The sequence below is a fragment of the Phyllostomus hastatus genome, unplaced genomic scaffold (genome assembly GCF_019186645.2).
Source record: "Phyllostomus hastatus isolate PE091 unplaced genomic scaffold, TTU_PhHast_1.1 phas_scaffold_1066, whole genome shotgun sequence".
Taxonomy (NCBI): Eukaryota; Metazoa; Chordata; class Mammalia; order Chiroptera; family Phyllostomidae; genus Phyllostomus; species Phyllostomus hastatus.
Genome location: NW_025334004.1, coordinates 12832326 through 12858012, shown reverse-complemented (window position 1 = coordinate 12858012; position 25687 = coordinate 12832326). Strand labels below are relative to the sequence as shown.

General features: G+C 44.5%; 2 protein-coding genes across 2 annotated transcripts in view; both read left to right on the top strand.

Annotated features, from left to right (window-relative positions):
- PKD2L1 (polycystin 2 like 1, transient receptor potential cation channel) overlaps positions 1 to 13930 on the top strand; it is a 28105-nt gene extending 14175 nt beyond the window's left edge. Inside the window, exons 3-15 of the mRNA XM_045854525.1 lie at positions 5117 to 5244; positions 5694 to 5947; positions 6878 to 7102; positions 7273 to 7501; positions 8168 to 8338; positions 8516 to 8697; positions 9006 to 9126; positions 9989 to 10087; positions 10297 to 10418; positions 12192 to 12318; positions 12956 to 13074; positions 13321 to 13448; positions 13758 to 13930. Coding sequence (XP_045710481.1) covers positions 5117 to 5244; positions 5694 to 5947; positions 6878 to 7102; positions 7273 to 7501; positions 8168 to 8338; positions 8516 to 8697; positions 9006 to 9126; positions 9989 to 10087; positions 10297 to 10418; positions 12192 to 12318; positions 12956 to 13074; positions 13321 to 13448; positions 13758 to 13930 — 2078 coding nt within the window. The remainder of the gene's footprint in view (positions 1 to 5116; positions 5245 to 5693; positions 5948 to 6877; positions 7103 to 7272; positions 7502 to 8167; positions 8339 to 8515; positions 8698 to 9005; positions 9127 to 9988; positions 10088 to 10296; positions 10419 to 12191; positions 12319 to 12955; positions 13075 to 13320; positions 13449 to 13757) is intronic.
- Positions 13931 to 14901: 971 nt separating this feature from the next.
- On the top strand, positions 14902 to 22845 carry BLOC1S2 (biogenesis of lysosomal organelles complex 1 subunit 2). The gene is made up of 6 exons (XM_045854516.1): positions 14902 to 14906; positions 15907 to 16085; positions 16462 to 16578; positions 19768 to 19887; positions 20772 to 20876; positions 22384 to 22845. The coding sequence occupies exons 1-6, from the start codon at positions 14902 to 14904 to the stop codon at positions 22413 to 22415; spliced, it is 558 nt and encodes a 185-aa protein (XP_045710472.1). The 3' UTR covers positions 22416 to 22845.
- Positions 22846 to 25687: the final 2842 nt, after the last annotated feature.

The following is a 25687-nucleotide window of genomic DNA, read 5'->3' as shown; positions in this document are numbered from 1 at the left end:
TAACTTTAATTAATGTAGACTTTGGCACACATACTAAAGTTATCCACTGCCCTCTGGAGATGTACAGGCAGTAGCAGAAGCTTTTTTAGCTCCATTTTCCTTAGAAATAATGCAATCTTTTTGAAAATGTCATGGCTTCCATATAACTGAGAGCCATGTTACAATGAAGTAAAATTCAGTGAAAACTGGCTTAAACAATAATAGATTTATTGTCTAGGTCAGCGATTTTCAACTGATGTGCCGTGGCACACTGGTGGATCACAAGAATTCTTAAAACATGCAATACCTGACTATCTAATCAAGAGCACTGACCTCTTTTCCCTTAGACTGTCAAATTAAAAAAGAAATGACAACAGCCAACACTATAATAGACATCCAGTGTGAAGGAATAAAAATTATAGCTAAATTTTTGTCAGACTGGCAAAAAATGTATTTTTGGCAAAGCCATAGAATTTTAGTAACTTTATGAGCCAGGAGATGAGAAGGGTCGAAACTCGCAGCCTGGGTGATGGAAGTCCAAGGAGCCCAGTGCTCAGGGCTGATCAACCCAGGGGCTTAGCCACATCACAAAAGACTGGGCTGTTTGTTACCATGTTCTGCCAGCTGCACTATCACCTTCATCCTAAGGCTGATCCTCTGGGGCTTTCTTTTTTCTGTGTTGCTCAAGTACAGTTGTCTCCATTTCCGCCCCTTGACTCTTCCCCTGCTCCGCCCACCCCCACCTCCCACTCTCAATCCTACCCCCCTTAGGCTTTGTCCATGGGTCCTTTATATGTGTTCCTCCACAACCCTTCCCCTTCAGTCCCCATCATCCCTGTGCCCCCTCTCCTCTGGTTTCATATCTGAGAGAAAAGATCCTAAAAGGTCCCAGAAATCTCTTCGTGACTCCTTGTTCTGAAATGGCTTATATACACACTCCTGTAATGGTGTCAAGGGAGGGGCTTTTGTGGATTAGTGAAGCCAGGTTGGAGTCAGCTTCTAGCAACATACCTGAGATGATCCACAGAGGAGCAACACCTCAAATAAAACCTCGGGATTAGTCCAGAGAGGATCTTAGACAAGCAGTGACAAAGTTCAGTGCAGCATTCAGCACCTGGAAATTTCAGCCTGTAACTTGGAAACAAATAGGTAGAAAGATTTTTTAAATGATTTTATTACTTTTATATTATTATTATTATAGAATTAATTGAACTCCATGGCAATGAAGAGAAATAAAATCTACTTATTATAATACTAGTTGACAAGTTTATTTTTTTCCTTCAAGTTTTTACATTCTTAGTATTTGAAAAAATACTTAATTGTAACAATAGTGTTGGAACAATTTTGCATTCTGTTTTTATAGCCATTTCAATGGCTGTATCATAGTCCATTAAGTGGCTCAATGATATCATAGTTTATTTAACCATTGCCTCTCTGTAGGATATTTAGGCTATTTGCAATTTTTTGATGTTATAAATGACCTACATACCACTTTTGTGCATGTGACATTTTTTCCTCCTTTGGGACTCATCTGTGTCTGAATATGATTCTTGATACAGATTTCTATACAATTATCCATTTACACCCAGAATAAACAAATTGAAACTTCTTTAAGATGGTGATCTTCTAAATTCACCAAGTGCTGTTGCAATTCAGATATTAAACACTTCAAGCAGAGTTTTCTTTTTTTTTTAAGATTTTATTTAATTATTTTTAGACAGAGAAGAAGGGAGGGAGAAAGAGAGGGAGAGAAATGTCAGTGTGTGTTTGCCTCTTGCATGCCCCCAACTGGGGACCTGGCTCACAACCCAGGCATGTGCCCTGACTAGGAATTGAACTGACCACCATTTGGTTCACAGGCCAGTGCTCAATCCACTGAGCCACACCAGCCAAGGTCCAAGTAGAGTTTTCTTATAAGAACATCTTATAAACTTGCATGATCCTGACCATTCAGATTGATTTTTCTGAAGGAGAGCCAAAGTCCCTACTCAAAGTGATACATGGGTATAATGGAGAGTGGTGGCTAAATTCAGCCCTTAGAGGAAGGCGGACCTGAGTTTGAAATCAACTTTACTTGCTGCTATATGATCTTTGGACAAGTTATTTAGCAACATTCTGGATGTCAGTTATCTGCACAAAATGCAAATAGCAGTTCCTACTTTATGAGAGTTTTTTTTCCCCTCAGGATTGTGAGAGACAATGTATGCAAAACCTGGTGAATAGTAAGTATCAATAAATAGTAAATAATTGTTATTATTCAGTAACTGTCAATGTGATGTGAGGCCAAGGTTAAAAGGCATGCTTTGGTGTGTCTAGGAGAACTCAACTTCTGTCCAAGAGGAGAGAAAAAAGCAGATGCTCTGTGTTGGATGGTGACACCATCACCTGATCTCTGAGTCCCCCTCAGAGCACCCCCATGCAGTCATTGCCCAGTGTCTGGGCATGTCCTGGAGTGAGGCCCTAAGTACATACACGAGGTAGAAATATACAGACAGACAGACATCTCACATGGTGACTCAAATTCTAACTCTTTCCAGCTCCCACCCATTCTCCGGTCTAGTGTCACATTTTGAAATACGAAGAGCAATTCCACTCCTTCACTGGATCTGAAAGGAAGGAACCAGGAAGGCCAGCCACTGCCCATTGCAGGAACCCCCTCCATGCGCTCCTCAGTCCTTTGATGAGACTCTCAGAAGTGAGGTGGATGTCTGTGAGGGGTCTGTTTCATAATCAAAAGCACGAGTGCTCAGGAAGTTCAGTTATCTGAGACTGGAAAATGGAATGATAATAGTAGCATCTAACACACAGGATTAAACAAAATAGGCATGTCAAGCATGCAATAGGTCTTCTGCATGCCAGTGGGCATTTGACCAGGTGATTCATAGCCTTTACTGTCTTGGGTAATAATCAGAGATGTTATGCCTCCATAAAGGGTTGACAGGCAGTTTAGACCCATGTTAATTCTGAGCAGTAACAGGTTTGGAGAATTAGAGGAGAGAAAAAGCTATGGCGATGGGTACCACCTAGTGGACACCCAGAAGTGCAACAATGTAACTAGATTAGGTCATCAGGGAAAGTTCAGATCACTGACCTTCACCTCTAACTGTAACAAAATGGCTCTTAGCATACAGAAATTTGTTTTCCTGGCCATTTTCCAGAACCAGAAAAGTTGAATCTGAGTCTTCCCAATACTTAGGATAGGTAACCACCAATTTGGGTTAAAGAGAAGTAAAGCCGTTGGTTGCACTTCCTTGACCGGAAATGGGGAAATTGAAGGAACAAGCTTTCTCCTTGGCTGATTTCCCCCTGGAGAGAGTGATGTGGCTTGTGTCTGACGTGAGGTCCCCGTGGCCCTCTTTTCCTACAAGTCATGCCCTTTCCAGATGGGGTGCTGGGAAAAAGTACAGCCTAAGATTTGAAAAGAAAAATTCTTAAAGGGAATTGCTTGTAAGAGGCCAAACAAACCCTGCTTAAAGTTTTCCTGATGGAATTACAGACTTACAGAAAAGTTGCAAGAGCAATACAAAGAATTCTTATACACCTTCACCCAGATTTCCCAAATAAGAACATTTTTACCATGCTTGCTTTTCTTTTTTCCTTCTCTGTATCTACACACACATACAACTGTTTGTCAGTAAATTGCAGACAAAATACCCCCTTATTCTTATACTTTAATGTGTATTTTCTGAAAATAAGAACATCCTTTTATCAAAGTCAAAAAATTATCACTGATTCAGTACTATCATATAATGGGAAGATATTATTACAATTTCACCAATTATTCCACTAATAGTTTTTATAGCAAAAGGAAAAAATTATGGTCTGGGATATAATCCTAAGTGTACATACTGCATTTATGTTTCATGTTTTTAAATCTCTTTTAATCTACAACAATTCTCTAGTCTTTCATTGTCTTTCATGACCTAGCAAAAATATTTAGTAATAAATCACAATATTAGCAAATTATAAACTACAGAAGAAAAGAATCCACAAGTTTATACTGACATGCGTAAGTGAATAAATAAATGAGGAATAAGGGAAAACCCTGTTGGGAGTGCCAACCAATCAGTGCAGGAAGGATGATGAAATGAGCAAATCCCAACGTGACGCCCATAAGGCAAAAGCCATCAGTGGGTGCTAACACTAGTAGGATGAAGGCTGGTGAGTAACAGGACATTTGCATAGTTTCAAAGTGTCTTCCCACAACATGTGTATTAATTACAAAGAGAACAAACAATGATTTTACACTGAAGACAGCTGGAAGACCCTGCCCTAACAGGAGTCAAAATTAATGTTAAATATTAGTGCCTTTGATATTCCTCACAAAAATGCATAATCTGGATTGAAACACAAGGAAACATCAGACGAATCTAAATTGAGGGACAGTCTATAAAATAAATGGCTTATAATCTTCAAATTCTGCCTTTGAGCTAGAGAACTTATACCTTCCCTTGCCAGCCCTACTTTAGACTCTGGGTGTCTGTTTTAGGAAGGTTGAGGGAGATCCAGTTCTTCAGGGCAAAGGCCAGGTCTTCTTTGATCTGGGGATGCTTTGAGTTCCTCTCTCAGGAGACACCTGTGCCCGTCAGGATGCACCGGGGCCAGAGGTACCATGCTTTCCTCCTACTCCCGTGACTGCAGCGTCACTGACTCCAGGGTCTGGGAAACCACATTTCTGCTATGAGGTGTGTGGCCAGGGCCTCGGAGTGCCCTAGAATTTGGAGGCACTTCCCAAGGGCATAAATATAAGGCAAATAAAAGGAAGCACTACCTGACATAGAAGGTGAAATTTTCTTGGCTCTGGGGGGTAAGAACTAGGAAGTTAAGCTGGCTCAGGAAGAGAAAAGTGAATTTTCAGAATGACAATGTCAAGAGACAATTACTGAGTGGAGTTCAATCTTTCTGAGGTGAGTTGGAAGGAAAGGAGACCTGATAGCCACAACTCTTCCTTAATGCAGTCCCTGGTTTCCCTAATGCCACCATCATCCTCCCCATAAACTCCAGGGGGTGGGTCCGATGGGCTCCCATCTAGATAGCATCTCTAGCCCCAGGGCAATGGGATTTCTGGGGGGGGGGTTTCCTGGAGAATGGAGATGGGAACAATGAGCAAGACACAGCCTCTTGGGTTGGTTTCTAGTGACCTACGGAATGACAAGCTCCAGCGCCTATTACTACACCAAAGTGATGTCTGAGCTCTTCTTACATACCTCATCAGATACCAGAGTCTCCTTCCAGGCCATCAGCAGCATGGCAGACTTCTGGAACGTGAGTATGAGGCCACCTCTGCCCTTCCCCTGTCCTTCTCAATGGCCTGAAGGATGGGGCCACAGGCCAGGGTTCAGGGATGTCAGACAGTGGATCAGGTCATATCCAGAGACCAGGTCATTCTAGGATTAGGCTGAGTTAAAGGGTCAGGAAAGAATTAATGGGTCACACTAGAGTTAGGGTGGAGTTAGGCAAGAGACCAGGATGATGATCAGAGTGTCAAGCCAGCAGTTAGACCAGTATTGGAAGTCAGGGGTAGGATTGAACTAAATACATTTTAAATAAAGAGTAGGTCAAGATCTGTCAAGGTTCATGGGTCACCTGAAGAATCCAACAGAAGCAACCCGGAGACAAGCTGGGAGGGGTGGCCAGGGAGTAAGAGCAAAGGTCATTCTGAGGGTAGGGGTCAGGATGAGGCAGGGTCAAGCCCAATTCTGCTTGTGGTCTAGTTTGCCCAGGGCCCACTACTGGACAGTTTGTATTGGACCAAATGGTACAACAATCAGAGCCTGGGCCACGGCTCCCACTCCTTCATCTACTATGAGAACATGCTGCTGGGGGTTCCAAGGCTGCGGCAGCTGAGGGTCCGCAATGACTCCTGTGTGGTACACAAGGACTTCCGCGAGGACATTTTGAGCTGCTATGACGTCTACTCTCCGGACAAGGAAGAGCAGCTCCCCTTCGGGCCCCTCAATGGCACAGCGTGAGTGAACCCCCAGTACAATCACGGAGCTTGCCCCTCCAGCCTGACACCATCCCAAGGTTTGGAAACTGCTTCTACAGAGCCTTAGGGAGAAGTAGAGGAGAGCCTGAGGGGCTCAGGGGCAGTGGGGTGATGGTCTGGGTCATTCAGGAGCAGAGAAGGTCCATTAACAGACAGAGCCATGGCCTCAGGACTGGTTTTCACACACAGGCCACAAGCCCTCTGTTCTACTCTGGAGGCAGTCCTGCCAGAGAAAGCATTTTTCTCTTGCCCAGCAGTCCCTTGGGGCTGGGAGCATTGATGATGCATCAACACTGCTGGGAGTCATGGTTGGAAGTCTAACCCTTGGGACGGATAGGAGAGCAGCAAGGGGTCCAGTGTGAATGACGTTAGGGAGGAAAGGGGAAAAGGATGGCTAGGATGCACTAGGATGGGAGAGAAGGGGAAAAAAGGGCCCAGGGCAGAAAGTTTGTGGTCAGAACAGTGATGGGGCTGCGTAGCCTGGTGCACGGCCTCAAGAGCAGAAAGGGTCTTTGCTGGGTTGTATGGGCCAGGTGCTTCCCTTATGGGGACTACTCAGGCTGGGGTCAAAAGTGGGGCTTGGGCTTGTCATCCATAGTCTTGTCTGACATCATGAAAAATGAGATTTACATTTGAGTTTCAGTTTGGCCACTAACAAGCTGGAGAATCTCACGTATCTCTGAGTCTTGGTTTCCTCACTTGCAAAATGTGGATAATGGTCACTTGTAGTTCCCAAACAATTGTTAACATTAAATAAGATAATATATATGAAATATACATATATGTGATATGTATATATAATGCATGTGAAACTGTAAAGCCCAGATAATCATCAAGTATTGCTATTGCCTTGGGCCATCAGCTTTAGGTTGGCTCAGACCTCTGCTCAGAAGGCTTCTTCCTTGGCAGGTGGACATACCACTCACAGAATGAACTGGGGGGCTCCTCTCACTGGGGCCAGCTCACAAGCTACAGTGGAGGTGGCTACTACCTGGACCTTCCGGGATCCCGACAGGGCAGTGCAGAGGCACTCCGGGAACTTCAGGAGGCCCTGTGGCTAGACAGGGGCACTCGGGTGGTTTTCATCGACTTCTCAGTCTACAATGCCAACATCAATCTTTTCTGTGTTCTGAGGTGGGTCCCCTTTTCCTACTGCATCCCTCCATCCATGGTTCTTGGTTTCCTTCTCCTCTGCTTGAGACCCTTTCCTAAACATGTACCCTGTGGTGGGGATGGGGAGAGATGGGGATGGGAGGAAGTGTCCCAGCCCAGGCCCTACCAAACATCCGCCCCTCCTCCCACAGACTGGTGGTGGAGTTTCCAGCTACAGGAGGTGCCATCCCATCCTGGCAAATTCGCACAGTTAAGCTGATTCGCTATGTCAGCAACTGGGACTTCTTTATTGTTGGCTGTGAGATCATCTTCTGCATCTTCATCTTCTACTATGTGGTGGAGGAGATCCTGGAGCTCCATATCCACCGACTTCGCTACCTCAGCAGCATCTGGAACATTCTGGACCTGGTGGTCATCTTGGTGAGGAACAGATTATCTTGGACTTGGCACGTATTTGGAGGAGATGGGGGAATCTACCCTCATAGGCGCTCCGAGCTATTCCTTTCAGAGTCCCAAGTCCACCTTTTGACATCTAGTCAAATCCCTGTATCAGCCTCTCTAAGCAAGAGGCTGATATTTCCCTGGCTCAGCACTGGGAAAGCCTTATCTCCCATGTCCCTTCTCCCTCTAGTCTGTGACCCAGGCTCTGCTCCTTTCTTTATGTACTTGACGCTTTGTTCCTCCTCTGTCTCTTGCCCTTATGATCTCTCTATCTCTTTGAAGTTCCTGTCTTTTCTCTTGTATTAAAATAACCTGCCTTTTAATCTTTGTCTCCTTCCCATTAAAAGGACACACTAATTTCCTGACCAAGGCTGGGAAGTGGTGGGGGAAATAAAATTACTTGGCTCCAGTTCTCTATGGCCCTTTACAACCCAGCTATTTACAACTGGCCCCAGAGCCTTCTCTTGGGCTTTAAGACATTGCCCAATAATCCCACCGAGTTCCATCTGAACCTGGATAGTCAACAACTCAGCAGCTAAGGAGGTTTTTTTCCCCCACCTGTCTTACCTACCCCTGTGACTTCACTGTTGAACTTCCCTTGGGATCCCCTTGACTCCTCTGACCCCTCAACTCCTGTGATGACAGCTCTCCATTTTGGCTGTGGGCTTCCACATATTCCGGACCCTGGAGGTGAATCGGCTGATGGGGAAGCTCCTGCAGCAGCCAAACACGTATGCTGACTTCGAGTTCCTCGCCTTCTGGCAGACGCAGTACAATAACATGAACGCTGTCAACCTGTTCTTTGCCTGGATCAAGGTACTCTGGGACTCCTCGCTCCCAGCTTCTCCTCGGGCACTCATTCTCCCTTCCTCAAAACTTGCCTCATTTTCCTTGTCTGGTTTGGCAACCCTGGGGCTTCCATAGTCTGGAGCAGACTGTTTAAAGTTTTCCTGTTTTCTTCCTTAATTGCCCGGTTCAACATGGTCCTGCCAGATCTTCAAGTACATCAGCTTCAACAAAACCATGACTCAGCTCTCCTCCACGCTGGCCCGCTGTGCCAAGGACATCCTGGGCTTCGCTGTCATGTTCTTCATTGTTTTTTTCGCCTACGCCCAGCTTGGCTACCTGCTTTTTGGGACCCAAGTGGAAAACTTTAGCACTTTCATCAAGTGCATGTGTGTGTCCTGTCCCTTTCACTCCTCCCTGGCCCCTTACCCTCCAGCTCCATGGGTGTAGGTATCCTTGGGGTACATTCATATGGGCGCATCTGTGCTTAGAGCATCTGTGTGAGAGTCTTTGGAGGCCCTGATGTGTGTGCTCAAGCATCTGTGCATCCTGCTCTGTCTCTATCAGATGGGCTGGAGGTGCAGTGAGGGGTCTTTCTGAGTCCATGAAAAAGCAGTTAAGAAAGTGGGATCAGGGTGTGGGCTGGGGTTGGGGTTACGGTTAGGCTCTGGGTGAAGCCCAGTCCCCGGTCTCTCAGTTTCACTCAGTTCCGGATCATCCTTGGGGACTTCGACTACAATGCTATCGACAATGCCAACCGCATCCTGGGCCCTGCCTACTTTGTCACCTACGTCTTTTTTGTCTTCTTTGTGCTCTTGGTAAGGGTCTTTCTGAGAAGTGGGAATTTGGAATCTGAGGGGAGAGATGTAGAGGGCCTTCAGGGTGGGTTCTTTACACCCCAACCCTGTTCTTCATTCAGGATTACAATGGGTTTCTTAAATCAAGGATGGGGAGTGTGTGTGTGGCGGGGGTGTGGATCTTCTGAGAGCCAGCTAATATGGTTGGTCAGTGTGGTCAGCACAGTCAAGTATTTTGCACAGTATAAGGGACTCTGCAGGCTCCCTCACTAACATCAAACCCCTCTCCTCCAAGGGTGGAAAGGGAGAGAAAAATGCCTCATGAGAAGTGGCTGCCCCTGGAAGCTTCTATGTCTGTCCTTCAAACCTCCCCTTCCTCTGGGGAATGATGGCTATTTATACAACCACTGCTTTGTATTTATTCTCTCTTCCTGTCAACCATGAGAGATCAGGGTTTCATTTCTATTAACAAAGTAGCAGGTTTCTTTATTTGATTAATGAATGGGGGCATAAATATAGATTAGAGATAGATGATTAAGAGAGCACAATTATATTAACACCTTGAAAAAGTTTCTGGCTTCAGTGCTTGGTGGGCCCTTATATGAAAGGGATCTGCGACATATGCCGAGGTATTTTTCTGATCAGGTTACTATAGCAAATGAGTGAGGACACCAGGTTGATGAGTAAGCATGGTCCATCACTAACAGAACTGTGCTGAAAGGCAGGGCTCTGGGGACCCTGAGATATAGGAGTTAGTGGGCTGCAGGTCTGGGCTTGAAAGCTTTGACCCCTTTAGAACATGTGTCTAGAATATTAATAGCATCAGTGGGCTCGGTGCTGTGGATCTGGGGGTGAGGACCCAAATCCCCACATTATCTTCTAGAATATGTTCCTTGCCATCATCAATGACACATATTCAGAGGTCAAAGAGGAGTTGGCTGGACAGAAGGATGAGTTACAGATTTCTGACCTCCTGAAGCAGGTAACTACTCAATCTCCTTGAGCTGCATATTTACATCAGGGCCCAGTTCCAAGGCTCTGTGTCCTGGTCTGTTCCTGACTAGCACAGGGGACTGTGTCCTTGTGTACCTTCAATTTACCCCTGGAAGCCTGGCATCCTGGGGGTGGAGGTGGGGGTAAGGGATGATGAGGAGGCTGTGGGACTTGTGCTTGTTTCCTTTCCCCTTCCAGGGCTACAACAAGACCCTAATGAGGCTGCGTCTCAGGAAGGAACAGGTTTCGGATGTGCAGAAGGTCCTGCAGGGTGGGGAGCAGGAGGTCCAGTTTGAGGATTTCACCAACACCTTAAGGGAGTGAGCAATCAGAGATCTAAATTTCTCTGATTTTAGTCTATAAGTCCTTGATCTTCAACCACGCAGACATCCTTTATCTATAAGCCTCTGATTTTGACCTATGAACCTCTGACTTTGGCTAATAGGCCTTTAGCCTTCACCTATAGGTCTCTGATCCTGTCTTTCAGAATCATGCCTGTAGTTTAAAGGTCTCTGACCATTGTGGGGGGGCACTCCACCCGCACAGCCCCCAGCCTACCATGGATGAGAATAAATCTACCAAGACATGATCTGCTTGGGGATGAAAGGTGGACAACCTCTCAAAGGAGAAGGGCCTTGAACCTGTTCCTCAATGGGTTTTTATTGGGTTTAATCTGCATAGGAATACAGAGTGTATACATAAATCTCATTAATCATTGTCAGGTAGTAACGATCAAACAATAGATAACATTCCAATAACTATGAGGGCTTATTCTGAGTCAGGGTCAGATAGCTAAAGGGCTATAAAACTTTGGGAAACAAACTCATTTTATGCTTGGACCCTTATCATTTAAATTGAGGGCATTCTTAGCAAAGCACGTTTCACAAAACTTTATGCCTGATTGTCCCAGGGAATGCCCATTCCAGCACAGGGCCACACCCACCTCCAGCATTGTTTCAGGCTTAAGTAAGGCCGCCAAAATATTAGGAGACGTTTTGCAGATAGAATGAGAACTCAGGCCCTTGAAAAGCCAAGGGGTGAGGATCCATCACTCCTTTTCTATAGTCCCCTAAGTCCTTCCCTGAGGGCCCCTTTATGACTGTGCCCGTCTTAGGTCATCCCTCCCTTGAGGAATCTTACCCATCATTGGCTAACCAGTCATCTGTCCAGGGCCAAACAAGGTGAAGCAAAGGGGGCAGAGGCTGCACCCCTGCCAGGAGGATAAGCTTTGTCTCCTTAGTGGCTTATGGTCCCAAGGTCTTTTTACTCAGCCTTAGCCATGGGGGGTTACAGCTGCTGACACCAGGCAGGGTGGTACCCAACAGACCATGTTCTATAATGTTCTGGACCTTGTTTAACCAACTTTTAGGACTAATAATATAATTCCCTGATCTTTGTATACATCCCTCACACCCACAAAATTCTGATCTTGGTTCTTTGCTCCCCCCAAACACTGGTCTATTTCCTTAGCTATTCTCTTCCAGCTTCCCAATTAAATAAACGCTGAAGAAATATATTGTAAACACCGGCTGCGGGCCAAACACTGAGTAATAAATAGTTTATCATTGCTAAGGTATCCAGTGAAAGGTGGGACATAGCAGGAGATATGGCCACACAAATAAGCAAGGACCATGGTGGGAATAGCCTCAAACACCATTACTCTATCCAAAGAACAAGGTACCCAGGAAGCACTTTAAGCAGAGAAGGGGTATTGTATATTTAGACCTGCACTTTAGAAAGATTAATTACTCTAGTTGCATTGTAGAAAATGGATTTCAGGTAAGGAGTAAAAGGGACGCTGAGGGGCTAGGGGGCAGGTTATTTAGAGGCAAAGAGATTTTGCACTAACCCCTGTAGGAGATCACATGGGCCAAACCTAGTCAGCAAGAGACAGGGATGAAAGAAATAGATTCACGTGGTTTCTTGGGGGTAAAATTGCTAGACCCTAGAGATCCTGGCTCTCCTATGTGGTCTCCTTCTTCCCCAGAGAATGAGAGTCTTGCCAGAGTCTGGCTAAAAGAGTAGGGAGTCCATAATCAAGACATCACAGTCACAGCATGTCAGAAGGTGTTTCATCATCCTGTTCTCCTCAGACTGGGGCACGCAGAGCATGAGATCACTGAGCTCACAGCCACCTTCACCAGGTTTGACCAAGATGGGAATCGTGTCCTAGATGAGAAGGAGCAGGAACAAATGCGACAGGACCTGGAAGAGCAGAGGGTGAGCCCAGCTGGTTGGTGGAGAGGTAGTATAAGGAAATTGCTTATGCTGCCCCCATGTTAACATGCCCAGAACACAAACCCAAACTGCAAACCCTTCAACAGATGGGCAGGAAAGAGCTCTCTAGAATGGTGGTTCTCAAATTGCTGCACATTAGAATACCTGGGAGCTTTCACAAATCCTCATACTCGGGCCATAGCCCCTAGACCAGAATCTCTCTGTGGAAGGGCGGGACATGGGGTGCTAGAAATCAGTACTTTTTAAAACTCCCCAGGTGATTCCAATGTACAGCCAAGATCCCAACTGCTCTAAAACAGTTTTTAGGGCAATTTCCTTAAGAGAATTTTTTTAGAAGAGAAAGGACCAATTGCTCAAGAACCCCTGACAATTCCTTCTCCTTGGGATTTTCCAACTCTGATCCTCAGCTGCCCCTGATATGCCTGCTTTATCCCTATCTAGTGTAGACCAAAAAGTCAAGGGCAGGAGAGACAGTGCAAGGACTAGTGTCCAAGAGCAAGAACTAGTGTCCAAGAGCAAGAACTAGTGTCCAAGGCCTGTTCCCGAGAACCCATTAGAACCAGAGCTGATGGCTTCCCAGAGTTGTCTTCTCCTCTCGGAGTTCTGACTTCCTGATCAGGTGGCCCTCAATGCTGAGATTGAGAACCTGGGCCGATCCATTGTGAAGAATCCACCAGGCAAGTCGGGTCCAGAGGCTACTGGAGCAGGTGGCTGGGTTTCCGGAGAAGAATTCTACATGTAAGTGCAGCCAGGGGGCCAGGGCTATGTTTAAATCTCCTTCCTTGAGCTTCTTTCCATAATTTTCTAATCCCTTGTCCTAGCCCAGGAAGAACTTCTGTTCCCCTTTAATTCTGCCTAAAGGCTGGATCTTACCTTCCTCACTTCCATCCAGGCACACACCATCCTGTCCCCCTCCCCCCTGTAGACACTTGGTACCCCAAACACATCTTTCTGCTTCCTCGGTCTCTCTCAAAACCTGTGCAGACTCACAAGGAGAGTTCTGCAGCTGGAGACTGTCCTGGAAGGAGTCATGGCCCAGGTTGATGCTGTGGGCTCAAAGCTAAAAATGCTGGAGAGGAAGGGACAGCTGGCTCCCTCCCCAGGCAGGGTAAGTGGCTCTTCACCTGAGTCCTCGTGGCTCTCAAAAGCTGAACTCTACCATATGCTCCACTCAGTGCATGGAGGCAAAACCTTTTTGAGAGATCTGTTTTCAGGCTATTGGGGCCACACATTCTTCACAATAGTCAGTGTATAAGGGAAGGTGGGGTAGGTGGGAATGCCTAAAGGTGGTTGCTCTGGCCTGAAGGCTGCCTTGGCCTGTAAGAGATGGTCTGGGCTTGGACAGTCAGATCCAGATAGGCGGGAATTGGGACACAAAGTCCTCTTTCTAATAACCTGTCTGTCCCTTTTTCTTCCAACAGGGGGAACAGGCATTGGGGACCACCTGCAGCCAGCCTCAGCCATGACTCCAGCCCCCTGGGGATTCCAGGGTGGGCAGAACAGTGGTTGCGGAGGGGTCCTAAAGCACAAGACAGCAGGCCTCTCTCTCACTGCCTCCCCAGAGGCCCCCTCTGCATGTACCCTCCACTTCTAGGGCAACAGTTCCCACCACTGCCGTTGCTGAGTACTTCCCTGTGTTTGGCCTATCAAGCCAATGTTTTTGTGTATAACTGGGCATCATGCTTAGGCTTGTGATTCAGTGTTTCTGTGTGTAGCTATGTAACTCTGCATAGCTCTGTGAAATAATATCCCCCCCAGGCCTCTCACTCCTTGTGCTTCCAATCTCTACTGTAGTGATTAAACAAACAAAAAGGACAATAACAAACAGAATAAAGGAAGGAAGGGTAATGACTTCCTCAAGCATCTGGACAGCCATGATTTGTGAAAGAAAAGTAGAAGCCAAGAGTAGCAAAATCTAGATGTTTTCCTATTTGCCAGTGAATGTTATCCTTTGTACATCTAGAGATCAGCTGCTAGAACCTATTGGGTTTTTGTCTTCCCCATAGAGTTTTTCTGTAGAAGAGAAGGGGAAACCATATAGGAGAGGAGAGCTTCTCATGTAGGGAGATTGTAATGTTGCAGAGGAATTGGAGTGATGACCTTTCCAACCTGAAGGCTCAGTGGAGAAGCCTCCCCCCAACATTCTGCAGAACACTGGGGACTGACGAGGCTGTAAACCAAGATGAAGATGGAGCCTGAGGAGGATATGGCAGAGAAATGATCTCAGAATTCATAGATCTTTGAACTAATGTGTGTTGGGCTCTGACTCTATTCTTCTGGTGACTACGAATAAAAATCCTTAGGAAAATCAGGATGTTGCACTTTCTTCTGGGATTGTAAGGGGAAGAAGAGAGGTGGAACTGAGCCATCCTTGTACTTGGGCTAGGGAGAGCTCATCCCTGCTGGGAGGTCAGGAATGAAGGCAGTGACAATGTGAAGAGCTGACCTGCCCTAGGAGTCCTGAAATAAGAACTTCTGGCCCACAGGAATGGTTAGAACCACTGGACACTCTGATTATACCATTAGGAACTAGAGACGCTGCCCTAAGGAAATCTGGTTCTCAGGATGAAGTGAGTAAGGTCATGCCCTTACTCTGAGGTAGAGGACAGCTGGTGTGTATGGGAGCAGGAGAGGGTACAGGTGGAGGATAACCAGGAAGCGATAAGATAAAAAACCTCACCTGATTTTGGGTGTACAGGTCTACATTACAAGACCTGCTAGCTATATTCCCTTTCCTTCCTCTGTGATCTTTATCCCTTCCTCATTATGCACCTTCCATTGTTTCCCAGTTGCTTTTTCTCGCCTATTCCCTTCACCCACCCCTGTTCTTCCATCCCATCAAGTACACTCTATACACCCAGAGGACTTGTGAAATAGCTAAATGCAGTTAAGATAACCAGTGTATCCTCAGCCCTGAAAAAGTTATGATCCAAGCTTTCTTATAGAAAGGCTGTATCAACAGAAGAAAAGTAGGTGCCAGCCTACAGCTAAGAAACAGGGGCGGAAGTGTGGGGGTTAGTCCAGGACAGGAAGGGAGAGTTTTCAGCCTACGGAATCAATGCCTGAAGATTCCCCTATGTTTGAATAAGACTACTTTCAAAAGCGTGGATTCCCTGAGTAGATTCTGGCGACTTAGCTTGGGTGCAGAGTCCCTGGGGAGGGGGTAAAAACTGTCTCCTGTGCCTTTGGTCAGCAGACCAACCCCAGATAGGTCCTGAGTCCTACTAGACTAGTGACCCCCTCTAGGGCAGCGATCCTCAACTTTTTTGGCACCAGGGACTGGTTTCGTGGGAGACAATTTTTCTATGGGGGTGGGAGGGATGGTTTTGGGATGATTTAGGCACATTTCATTCAAGCTCACCTCCTGCTGTGAGTCCCTGTTCCTAACAAGCCCTGACCAGAACTGGTTCTCGGCCCAGAGTTTGGGGACCCTTGCTTTAGGGGATGGCTACAGGGATGAGTGCATCCTCAGTACCAGACGCCGCGACTCTTGGCAGTGGATCGTCTCTCTACAACCTTTCTTAGCTTCAACTTCGGCTCCTTACTTACACTTTATCACTCTGTATTGAGCGGCAAGACAGAGGAACTACAGCGTCAGGAACCTAAACTGTGGTCGGGAAGAGTAGGGGGCGCACTCCTGGTGCGCATGCGCACCCATCGCAGAACCGGAAGCAGTGCGGGGCCGAGCATGGCGGCGGCGGCGGCGGCTGAAAGTGTGCTGGCGAGCCAACGAGAGGAGCCAGTTAGAGGTACGCGGAGTGGATGGAGTAGAAGTGTCCAGAGGGAAGCCCGGGGCTCCGGCTGGGACCCAGGATGCCGGGGCTTGCCTGACAGGAGCGGGCCTGTGGGAGGGGCGTACCTGTGTTTGTGCAAGTGTTCATTCTGTCCCGGCGAGTGAGATGGCTTGGCCGCGGACTCTGGCGTGAGCTGAAGCCAGTAGAGGCGAGCAGAGGTGCTGTGTCAGGTGGGGCAAGGACGACGTGAGGGACTTGAAATTATGATACGTGGAGAATTCAGCCGACTTGATCGAATGAAGACAGGTGGAGGGTTGTGGGGAGCAGATGCTGTGGCTGGATTAGGACCGGGTGTGGGGCAGGACACTTAACTCATTCTCCTCTGATCCAGACGATGCCGCGGTGGAAACAGCTGAGGAAGCAAAGGAGCCCGCTGAGGCTGACATCACTGAGCTCTGCCGGGACATGTTCTCTAAAATGGCAACTTACCTGACTGGGGAACTGACGGGTGAGGCGGGGTCTGGGTTGATTCGGGTAATTGGGTGCACCCCTCGCTGGAGCTGTGGTTCGGCTTGGGAAGACCCGGGAGGTGCTCCCTAACCCCGCCTGCCCAGAAACTTGCCTGTTGGAAGTTTGGAACCATCCTGAATGGGAAGGAAAAAGGTCCATTTCTTCCCTGGAGAGGATCACGAACTACCTTAATACATAAGAATACTTAATACAACTCTACAGGCCTCCGTATTGCAGACTAATGTTGAGAAAACAAAACATAATTTATCAAAAAGTTTTTCCTTGGGAGAGGTGTACTTTGAGTAGGGTTGTGAAGAGAATGATGGGCCACAAGGGAGAGAAACGACTAGTAAGTGAAGTGGTATGTATAAGCGAGTAGTTTGTTTGGCTGAAACAGCAGTATTTACTGGTGCAAAGAGAAAAGGGATTGGGGGAGGGAGAGAGACCTGCAGATTTAGCGACCTGTTAGGTTGGTCTCAGGATTTGGTGACTCACTCCTTGGGAGATGATTAAGTGTTTGGTTCATGCTGTATTTCCAGGTGAACGCATGATGTGTGTGTGTGTGTGTGTGTGTGTGTGTGTGTGTGTGGAGGAGGGTCCAGAAGGTGAAGTCTGGTCCAGTGTGGCCTCTCATAAGCAGTTATTGTATTGTTTTACTTCCACAGGAGATTGCTGTGAGCTAGATTTGGGAGACAGTATCTATGAGAACAGGCTTGATGTACAATAGAAGAGCTTGTGAGTCTCTCTCAGTCTGATTTGTTGTCTATCTCTGAGCAAGAGAGACCAAGTAACGGAATCTAAATTTTTTGGCTTTTCTTTAAAAATTCCAAAGATTTGGCAATACCAGTCCCGCATTCTTATTAGCCTGTGATTCTTTGGAGCTGAACAGCTGTATCCTTTAAATGGACTAGTCCTCTGCAGTTTGTCCCTGTCACTCTGTTTTCTCCCTTTTACTGAGACCTAGGCTCGGTTGCCATTTACCACTGTTCTTACACTGTTGTATTTTTAGTAATGGGTTTCTGCACTAATATCTCTATAAAAATTGCTAAACTAAATGATAAACTAAGAGGACCACATATTCCGAGAAGTGGGAGAGAGCATATTTCTTTGTGAAAGTTGAGTTATCGTATGTGTTTAATATGCAAACACCTGACTTGCTTCACTCATTGACACATTCTGGCCCGCTTCCAAGTATTTGAGTGTCTGTTTTAAAGACACTCATTTGGTAGTAGAGAATATAGGTATGGAGGAAAGAAAGATCAATGAACAGCATTCCAGATGAAAAGTAATGGTGGTCTGTGATGGTATCAGAAAAAGGAATGGAAAGGAGGGCATGGCACAAGAACATTACAGAAGTGGAATTTATGGGACTTAAAGTGAGTATTGAGGGATGGGAGCAGCCTGAGATGGATGTGTTTGGGCCATTAAGCCTGGGTTGTACCAGCAGCCAACATAGGGAAGTTGGAAAGAGGAACCATGTTTAGTGTGAAAACAGTATTTTCAGTTTTGGCTTGGTTGATTTTAGATTTTAAGAGGACACTCAGTTGACAGTTATTAAGACACTCAGGTGAGTTGCATGCGAGTCCAGAGCTCAAAGAGTGGTGAGAGCAGGAGAAACAGACTTGGGAGTTTAACCTGTATGGTGCTGTGAACTGGGGCTATGCAAGATGAGATTGGGAAGGAAGAGCTTAGAGGTAGATAAGAGGGCCTTGGCTAAAATCTCAGGGAATGCTGGTATGGGGCAATTAATTTCTTTTTAATAACAGTATTTGAAGCACCTAGGCTTCCAAATGATTAGTTAATAAAATTAATTTCAGGCAGGTTGTAATTCCCCCTAATTGTTATTCTTACTTGCACAAATGCTCTTGTGAGTTTGAAAGGGAATGCCGCTGTTGAGAAAAGTTGAGAAGTGATAGGTAAGGAGGTTGGATGAAAAAAGATCTGTCATAGAAACCTAAAAAGAACAGTTAGAAGGAGATTAAAAAATCAGTGTAATGCAGTATACAGTGCTATAGCAGCCAAGGGAGAATTGCATAAAAAGAGGGAGATCACAGTGTCGGATACTATAGAGAGGTTCAGGAGAATAACTATGGATTTCATATGGTTAGGAGAGCACTGGTAACCTTGGAGCATATAATTTCTCTGGATGGTGGGGACAGAGGGCAGACTGCAAGTGTTCACATGAGTGAACAGTGAGGACAAGAAAGCAGTGAGTGTAACCTACTCCTTCAAGAGGGTTATCAGTGAAAGTCCTTTGCTTTTCTGAGCAAATGAGGGTGAGTGGAGGGTGTGCTTTTGGGCTGGAGGAAACCTGAATCTGTTTCTAGATAGAGTGTTTGGAAATGCAAAAGGAGATGATTGAAGAGAGGCTTTGAAAAGGTAGAAGGTTTGGGGATCCAGAGCACAAAAGGAGGAGTTGCCTTGGCAGGAGTAAGAGCAGCTTATGTCAGTGGGCTTGGCTTTCGGGAAAAGTGGAGTAGGAGCCATGTGCTTTGAGTAGGGGTGGGGAAGGGAATTGAGGATATGAGAAGGAGGCAAATGGTTTTGAAAAGTCAGTGCATAAAATGCAATATAGAATCAATCATACAGTAATAAATGAGTTACTAAGGAGCAGGGAGATCCTAGTTGATTTTATATATACTTATGATGCAATCCCTAATTTACATGTTTTCACACTGTAAGAATACCAAGACTATTTCACTTCCCTTTTCTTTGGGCAGGGGTGTCAAACTCCATTTCACCCGGGGGTCACATCAGCCTCAAGGTTGCCTTCAAAGTGCTGAATGTAACTTTAGGACTGTATAAAAGTAACTATTCCTTAACTAGGGGCAAGGAGCTGACACTGCTGCTGGGTAGAAACAAGGTGCTGGGCTCGGTAGAAACAAGGTGCTGGGCCGGGTAAAACAAGGTGGAGGCTGGAGACAGCCCGAGGGCCTTGTGTTTGCCACCTGTGTCTTAGGGCATAAGTTTATTATATCCCTTTCTAACCCAGGTCCTGAAGTTTCTGGATCTTAATTGGTTTAAATACTTTGCTGATTGTTGCCTGAGTTTCTACTTAGACATTCAGAACACACAACCTGAGTATAAATGTCTTGCTCTGTTGACATTCCCTAGATCCTGCCTTGAACACATTTCTGTGATATAAGACAAACATTAAAGGCATTGTTTTCTTCTGTTTGTTTTAAAGCCACCAGTGAGGATTATAAGCTCCTGGAAAATATGAATAAGTTAACCAGCCTGAAGTATCTTGAAATGAAAGATATTGCTATAAACATTAGTAGAAACTTAAAGGACTTAAACCAGAAGTGTAAGTAATAACCCTTATAATCAAACATGTTTATAATAAATGTTCTTTTGTGCTTGGGGCCATGGAGAAGGGGAGGGAAAAGGCCCCTGTACTCAGGGAGCTCATTTTCTGAAAGCGAATTAAGTCAAGGTGGACTTCTTTCATTCTGAGGTGTAGCATGTTCTGGTGATACAGTTATTTTGGCTTCTGAATCTTGATTTGATCAGTTTATTCCTGGAAAGGGGTGGGAGACTGACAGGGTGGCCAGATTCTGATTTAACAATGAAATCAATGAGTTGATTTAACAGTGAAATCCATAAGGGACTACTGTAGACCCTGGCTGGGTAGTCCAGTTGATTAGAGGGTTGTCCGCATATGTCAAGGTTGCAGATTGGTCCCCTGGTCAGGGCACATACAAGGATCAACCAATGAATCCATCAATAAGTGGATCAACACATTTCCCTCTCTCTCTCCACTCCCCTCTAAAATCAATAAATTAAAAAAAGAAGAAAAAGGACTACTCGATAAACAGAAAATCCAGAACATTTATAAATGGAAAATGCTAATTTAGACTGGTAGAATATATTTTTCTAGTAACATATTTGTGTTCCCTGTCTCCTTGGTCTGGGAGACCAAGAAATGGAATCACTAATGGAAAGATTGCTTGAAGAGCAAGGAATTTAAAAGAGACAGAGTTAATGGATGAGAGAAGACCTGCTTTGTCTAGGTCACAGTCATGCCTGATCAGCTAAAGATCTGCTTGTCCTGTTCATGACCAGAATCATGCACCCCTCCCCATGTGTCTTAGGCAGAGCTGGAGAGAAACCGGCAGGCTTAATTTTTCACTCTTTTCTATTCAACTTGTTGAGGCCATATAATCATGTGGTCTGTTTCTGTTTTTAAAGATGCTGAACTACAGCCTTATCTGGATCAAATCAATGTTATTGAGGAGCAAGTAGCAGCTCTTGAGCAGGCAGCCTACAAGTTGGATGCATATTCAAAAAAACTGGGTAACCATTTTTATTTCTGTCTTGATTTAATCAGAGTACCTGCCAGTATGACTGTAGTTAATATAATTAACATTTATGATTTGCCCACAATGATCTATTTTAATCTTCACAAAAATGTAGTGAGAATAATTTTTTTATTAGTAGTAGTAATAAAAAGAACATTTCCCATGTACTTGATCTATCAGGAGCTGTTCTTAGTGCTTTACCTACATTATGTTTTTTATCCTCCCAATAACCTATGAGGTAAGTACATGGTTTTAATCTCCTTTCTATAGAGGAAGTATTCCAAACCAGGTCTGACTGATTACAAAGCTTAAGCTCTTAATTGTGGTTCTGCAGGCGAAAGCATCTTTAATAATATAGCTACAAATGTCTTAAAAAACAGAATAGTCAGTTAAAGGGCTTCATGAAGGATTACTTTTTCTTTAAGGGAGAAACTGTACTTTTAGTTTTGATAGCTTGCTAACTAGTTCTGGCTCATATATCCACAACTAAAAATAACAAAACTGTTTTTATCCTAAATATAATTTACAGGTTATTTTATTTTTGTTGTTGACAGTTGACTACTTCAAGAGAGTAGTTTGTAGCAGATGGAATTTTGATGTGGGTGGTGATTAACAGTTTCATTGACCACAATTTTTTTTAATTCTTCTTTGTTTTTTAAAGATTTTATTTATTTATTTTTAGAGAGAGGGGAAGGGAGGGAGAAAGAGAAGGAAAGAAACATCAATGTGTGGTTGCCTCCCATACTGGGAACCTGGCCAGCAACCCAGGCAGGTGCCCTGGACTAGAAATCAAACCTGTGACATTTTGGTTCACAGGCTGGCACTCAATCCACTGAGCCACACCGGCCAGGGCTCACTGACCACAATTTAATTTACTGAATAGTCACTGTGAGCCTTACTATGTAGAAGGCATTGTACCAAGGTGTTTACAAGGTATTAAAGAAAAAGGGAATCCATTCCATTAAGAGGCCCATTTGATGGTCTTTTTAAATCTTTGTGCCTTTCAAAATTGCTTTCCAGGGATAAGGAAATAAAAGGTGAAATATACCTTTATACTCCCTGAGAGCTCCAGCCTCGCTCCCAGAGGGGGCTGGCACAGTGCCTGGAGAGGCAATTTCCTGTGCTCCCGGTGGCTCAGGGGCCAGTAGATCTGCTTACTCCTCCTGGTGGAGCTATCTGAGCAGGCGCTGTTGGCAGGGTTAGAACATAGTGAACTTGTGTTAGGTTCTCTATTCTGTGTGTGTGTTTCACTTCTTACCTTAGGCTGTGCCTATCAGTGAGATTCGGACAGATATCCAAATATGTCCTTAGCCAATGTGGTGGTTAACCTTCATGGTGTGCCTACAGTTTGCACAGTTTGGACAGTTGATGAAATTGAAACTGATGTATTTTAAAGAAATGCAATAGATATTTTTGAATTTGTTTGGAAATGCTAACTAAGAATATCTTTGTAAGAGCCAGTTTTAAATACTACTCCTTCTCCCTCTCCCCGCCCCCTACAGAAGCCAAGTACAAGAAGCTGGAGAAGCGATGAAAACTTGATTCCTGTGGGATAAAGTCTTGTTTAATGTGGAAGAATGTTTTATAAGACCTGAGTCTGAGGCTGATGAGTTGTCAAAACTTCTTAAAAGGAAACCATGTTGGCCATCCCAGAAACATCCTACCGTTGGAGTTAAACTGGGGAATTGTGGCTACTCCTGAATTTCTCTTGGGGCAGTATCCCTCAGAAACTCACACTTATAACCTCTTACCTTTTACTTGAATGCTTAATTATCCATTTAGGACACAGAGTCTCTCCAAGTTCAGGATAAACCTGGGCTTTTCAGTCGAAAATGAGAGGGCTTATTTTCTCTACATTATTTTCTTAAGTGGCTGGATTTTGAGTTACTGTGTAAATGGTTTTTTCTATTGATGCTAATGTATTGCTAACAAGATTCTCAAATAAAAAAGGAAAACAAAACAAAGTTCTCTACAGTCTGTCATCTTGTAAGTCAGTAATTTACTTTTCCATAACATTGCAAATAATAAAAAATCTGACAGTAATTTCAGGCCGAGTCTTCTCGATTGAACAGAAACACTGAGAGGAGTATTGCGATAGCTGGGTATACGTGATGGGCCCTCCTGTCCCTTCTTCATGAGAGTCATGTCAGAGGATGGATGGCATCTCACCGTGTACTCCCTTTTGGAAATGTGATAAAGACAGGATGTGTATGTGTGAGGTGGGGAGGTGGGCCGCCGCTCATACAATAAAGCATTTTATAAAATATCTTTCTACTTGTGTCTGCAGGGTCAGGGGCGTTCTGGGCTCTATTTGTTTTCCTTGCAGACCAAAGACATCAGTGGATGGAAGATACTGACTGACCAGTTTAGTTTAGAAGGCACACAGCCTTACCCAGAGTTGGGTGTTAGCAGCTAGAAAGGTACCTGAAGTCCCCAGTTCCATCTCTAAATTAACTTTGTTTCTGTCATTTCCCACTGTCTCTGCTCCAGACCCCAACTGTTTACCCTGTCTTCCTCTTGATTATTTCATTTATTTCTGCTTTAATTTTCATTATTCCCTGCCTTCTGACTTTGGGATTAGTTTGCTCTTTTTCTGGTTCACGGAGGTGTGCTGTTCCTTGATATAATTTTCTGTTATAATGAAATTATTACTTTGTTCTTGATAATTCTTTTAGAAGTTTTTATAGTTTGTCTACCATTGAATAACAGTCCTCTGTTAATAATAGTTTCTTCAGGTCAGAAATAAGTCTGCTTTGAGAGTATATAATTTCTCTTGCAAAGATATTCCCTTGGTTTTGGAGTTCTTTTTTTTATAGTTTTTTTAAAGATTTTATTTATTTATTTTTAGAGAGAGAAGGGAGGGAAAAAGAGAGGGAGAGAGAAACATCAATGCGCGGTTGCCGGGGCCTGTGGCCTGCAAACCCAGGCATGTGCCCTTACTGGGAATTGAACCTGCGGTATTTTGGTTTGCAGCCTGCGCTCAATCCACTGAGCTACGCCAGCCAGAGCGGTTTTGAAGTTCTTAAGACCCAAGATATATTTTTTTAAGATTTTATGCATTTACTTTTAGAGAGAGAAGGGAGGGAGCAAGAGAGGGATAGAAACATCAATGTGTAAGAGATACATTGATAGGTTGCCTCTCCCATACCCCTAACTGGGGAACCAACCTGCAACCCAGGCTTGTTCCCTGACTGGGAATCAAACCTGTGACCTTTGGGTTTACAGGCTGGCACTTAATCCACTGAACCATACCAGCCAGGGTGAGAGATACTTTTTTTTAATACAGACATGTATAGCTATAAACTTCCTTTTTAGAACTGCTTTTGCTACATCCACAAGTTTTGGTATGTTGTGTTTCCATTTCCATTTGTCTCAAGATATTTTTTTACTTTCTTTTTTACATTTCTTTTTTGGTACATTGGTTGTTCAGGAGTGTGTTGTTTAATTTCCACATATCCATCAATTTTACAGTTTTCCTCCTGGTTTTGAATTCTAGTTTCACACCATTGCAGTTGGAAAAGATACTTGATACAATTTCTATTTTCTTGAATTTGTTGAGGCTTGTTTTGTGGCCTAACATATGACCATCCCAGAGAACGTTCCATGTGCACTTGAGAAGAATGTATTCTAAAGCCAGACTGGCATGCGTGTAAGTTTTCTGTGTTTTCCTTTTTTTCAGTTTCCTTTTTTGTTACTCTGACACGTGGTGTTCAGCTATCTTGATCTACCTTAATTCTCATGGATGAGTTTTCATAAACTTTCTACTTTAGAATAGTTACAGGTTTGCATAAAAGTCTTAAAGATAGTACAGAATTCCATGGATGAATTTCATTTCTTACTGTTTTTCCCTCTTCCTGAAATTATTACCCATCTTTTCCACTGTTCTTCAAGGTTCAGTCTTGATCTGTTTCCACTCCTGTGCTGTGTTGTATTACCTCAAAGTGGAAAAACACATGCTTAGTTTGCCAGCAAAGGAGGGCATCAATATTCATGAGGCAGGGAACACGATACTTACCAAAAAAGTACTGCAGAAGTTGTAAGGAAAACAACTTTTTTGTTCTCCCTTACACTTATTTTTAGTTAATTTTGAGTTGCTTGGGGTGTTTTCCATGCCCCTCAGTTGCCAGGAACTCCGGCACTCATCTTTGTTTCAATTTCTGTAAACACTGTTGTCTCCTACCAACTGGCCTGAACTCTCCAAAAAGTCAATGTCATGAAAAATAAAACCAAAAACGCAGGTGGGCTCTTGTAGATTAAAAGCAACTAGAGAGAATCGAATGCAAGTGTGAAACTTGTTTGGATTCCGAATGAAAGCCAATGAAGATATAAAATTGAGGGAGGAGGGACCAAGGAGATGTATGTTGTTAGGTGGTATTTCTGAAGTAATGTCAGTTTTCTTAGGTGTGTGAATGGTGTTATGGTTATGTCCTTATTTCTAAGAATAAGGAGGGTGGTCTTTATTTTTAGGGAATGCACTCAGAGGTATTCTCGATGTCTCCACATTACTTTGAAATGATTCAGAATAAAAGTGATTGTGCACCTTGAAGGCAACAGCCATTTTTAAAAAACTTTTGACAGGTTCAACACCTATAAAAATGACGTGTGGAGGAAGTGTCTTGCTTACTAGCATAATGTTGTTAGGCTTTAGGATAGGCCCAACATTGTGCTGGGAACTTTCTAGCAACTCAGTCACTTCAGTTGTCCCGAGATAAAAAATCAAAATGGGATTCTTTTTTGTCATTTCTCCTTTCCACTTAATTCCGCCTTGAGAAGAAACTGATTGCGAGAGGCTGCGGGCCCTCGGCG

Bases quoted from the DNA above. Each gene is read 5' to 3' on its own strand.
- BLOC1S2 (XM_045854516.1), top strand. The intron at 19,888-20,771 runs GTAAGTAATAAC...CTGTTTTTAAAG, and splicing joins AAAGGACTTAAACCAGAAGT to ATGCTGAACTACAGCCTTAT. The intron at 20,877-22,383 runs GTAACCATTTTT...CGCCCCCTACAG, and splicing joins TGCATATTCAAAAAAACTGG to AAGCCAAGTACAAGAAGCTG.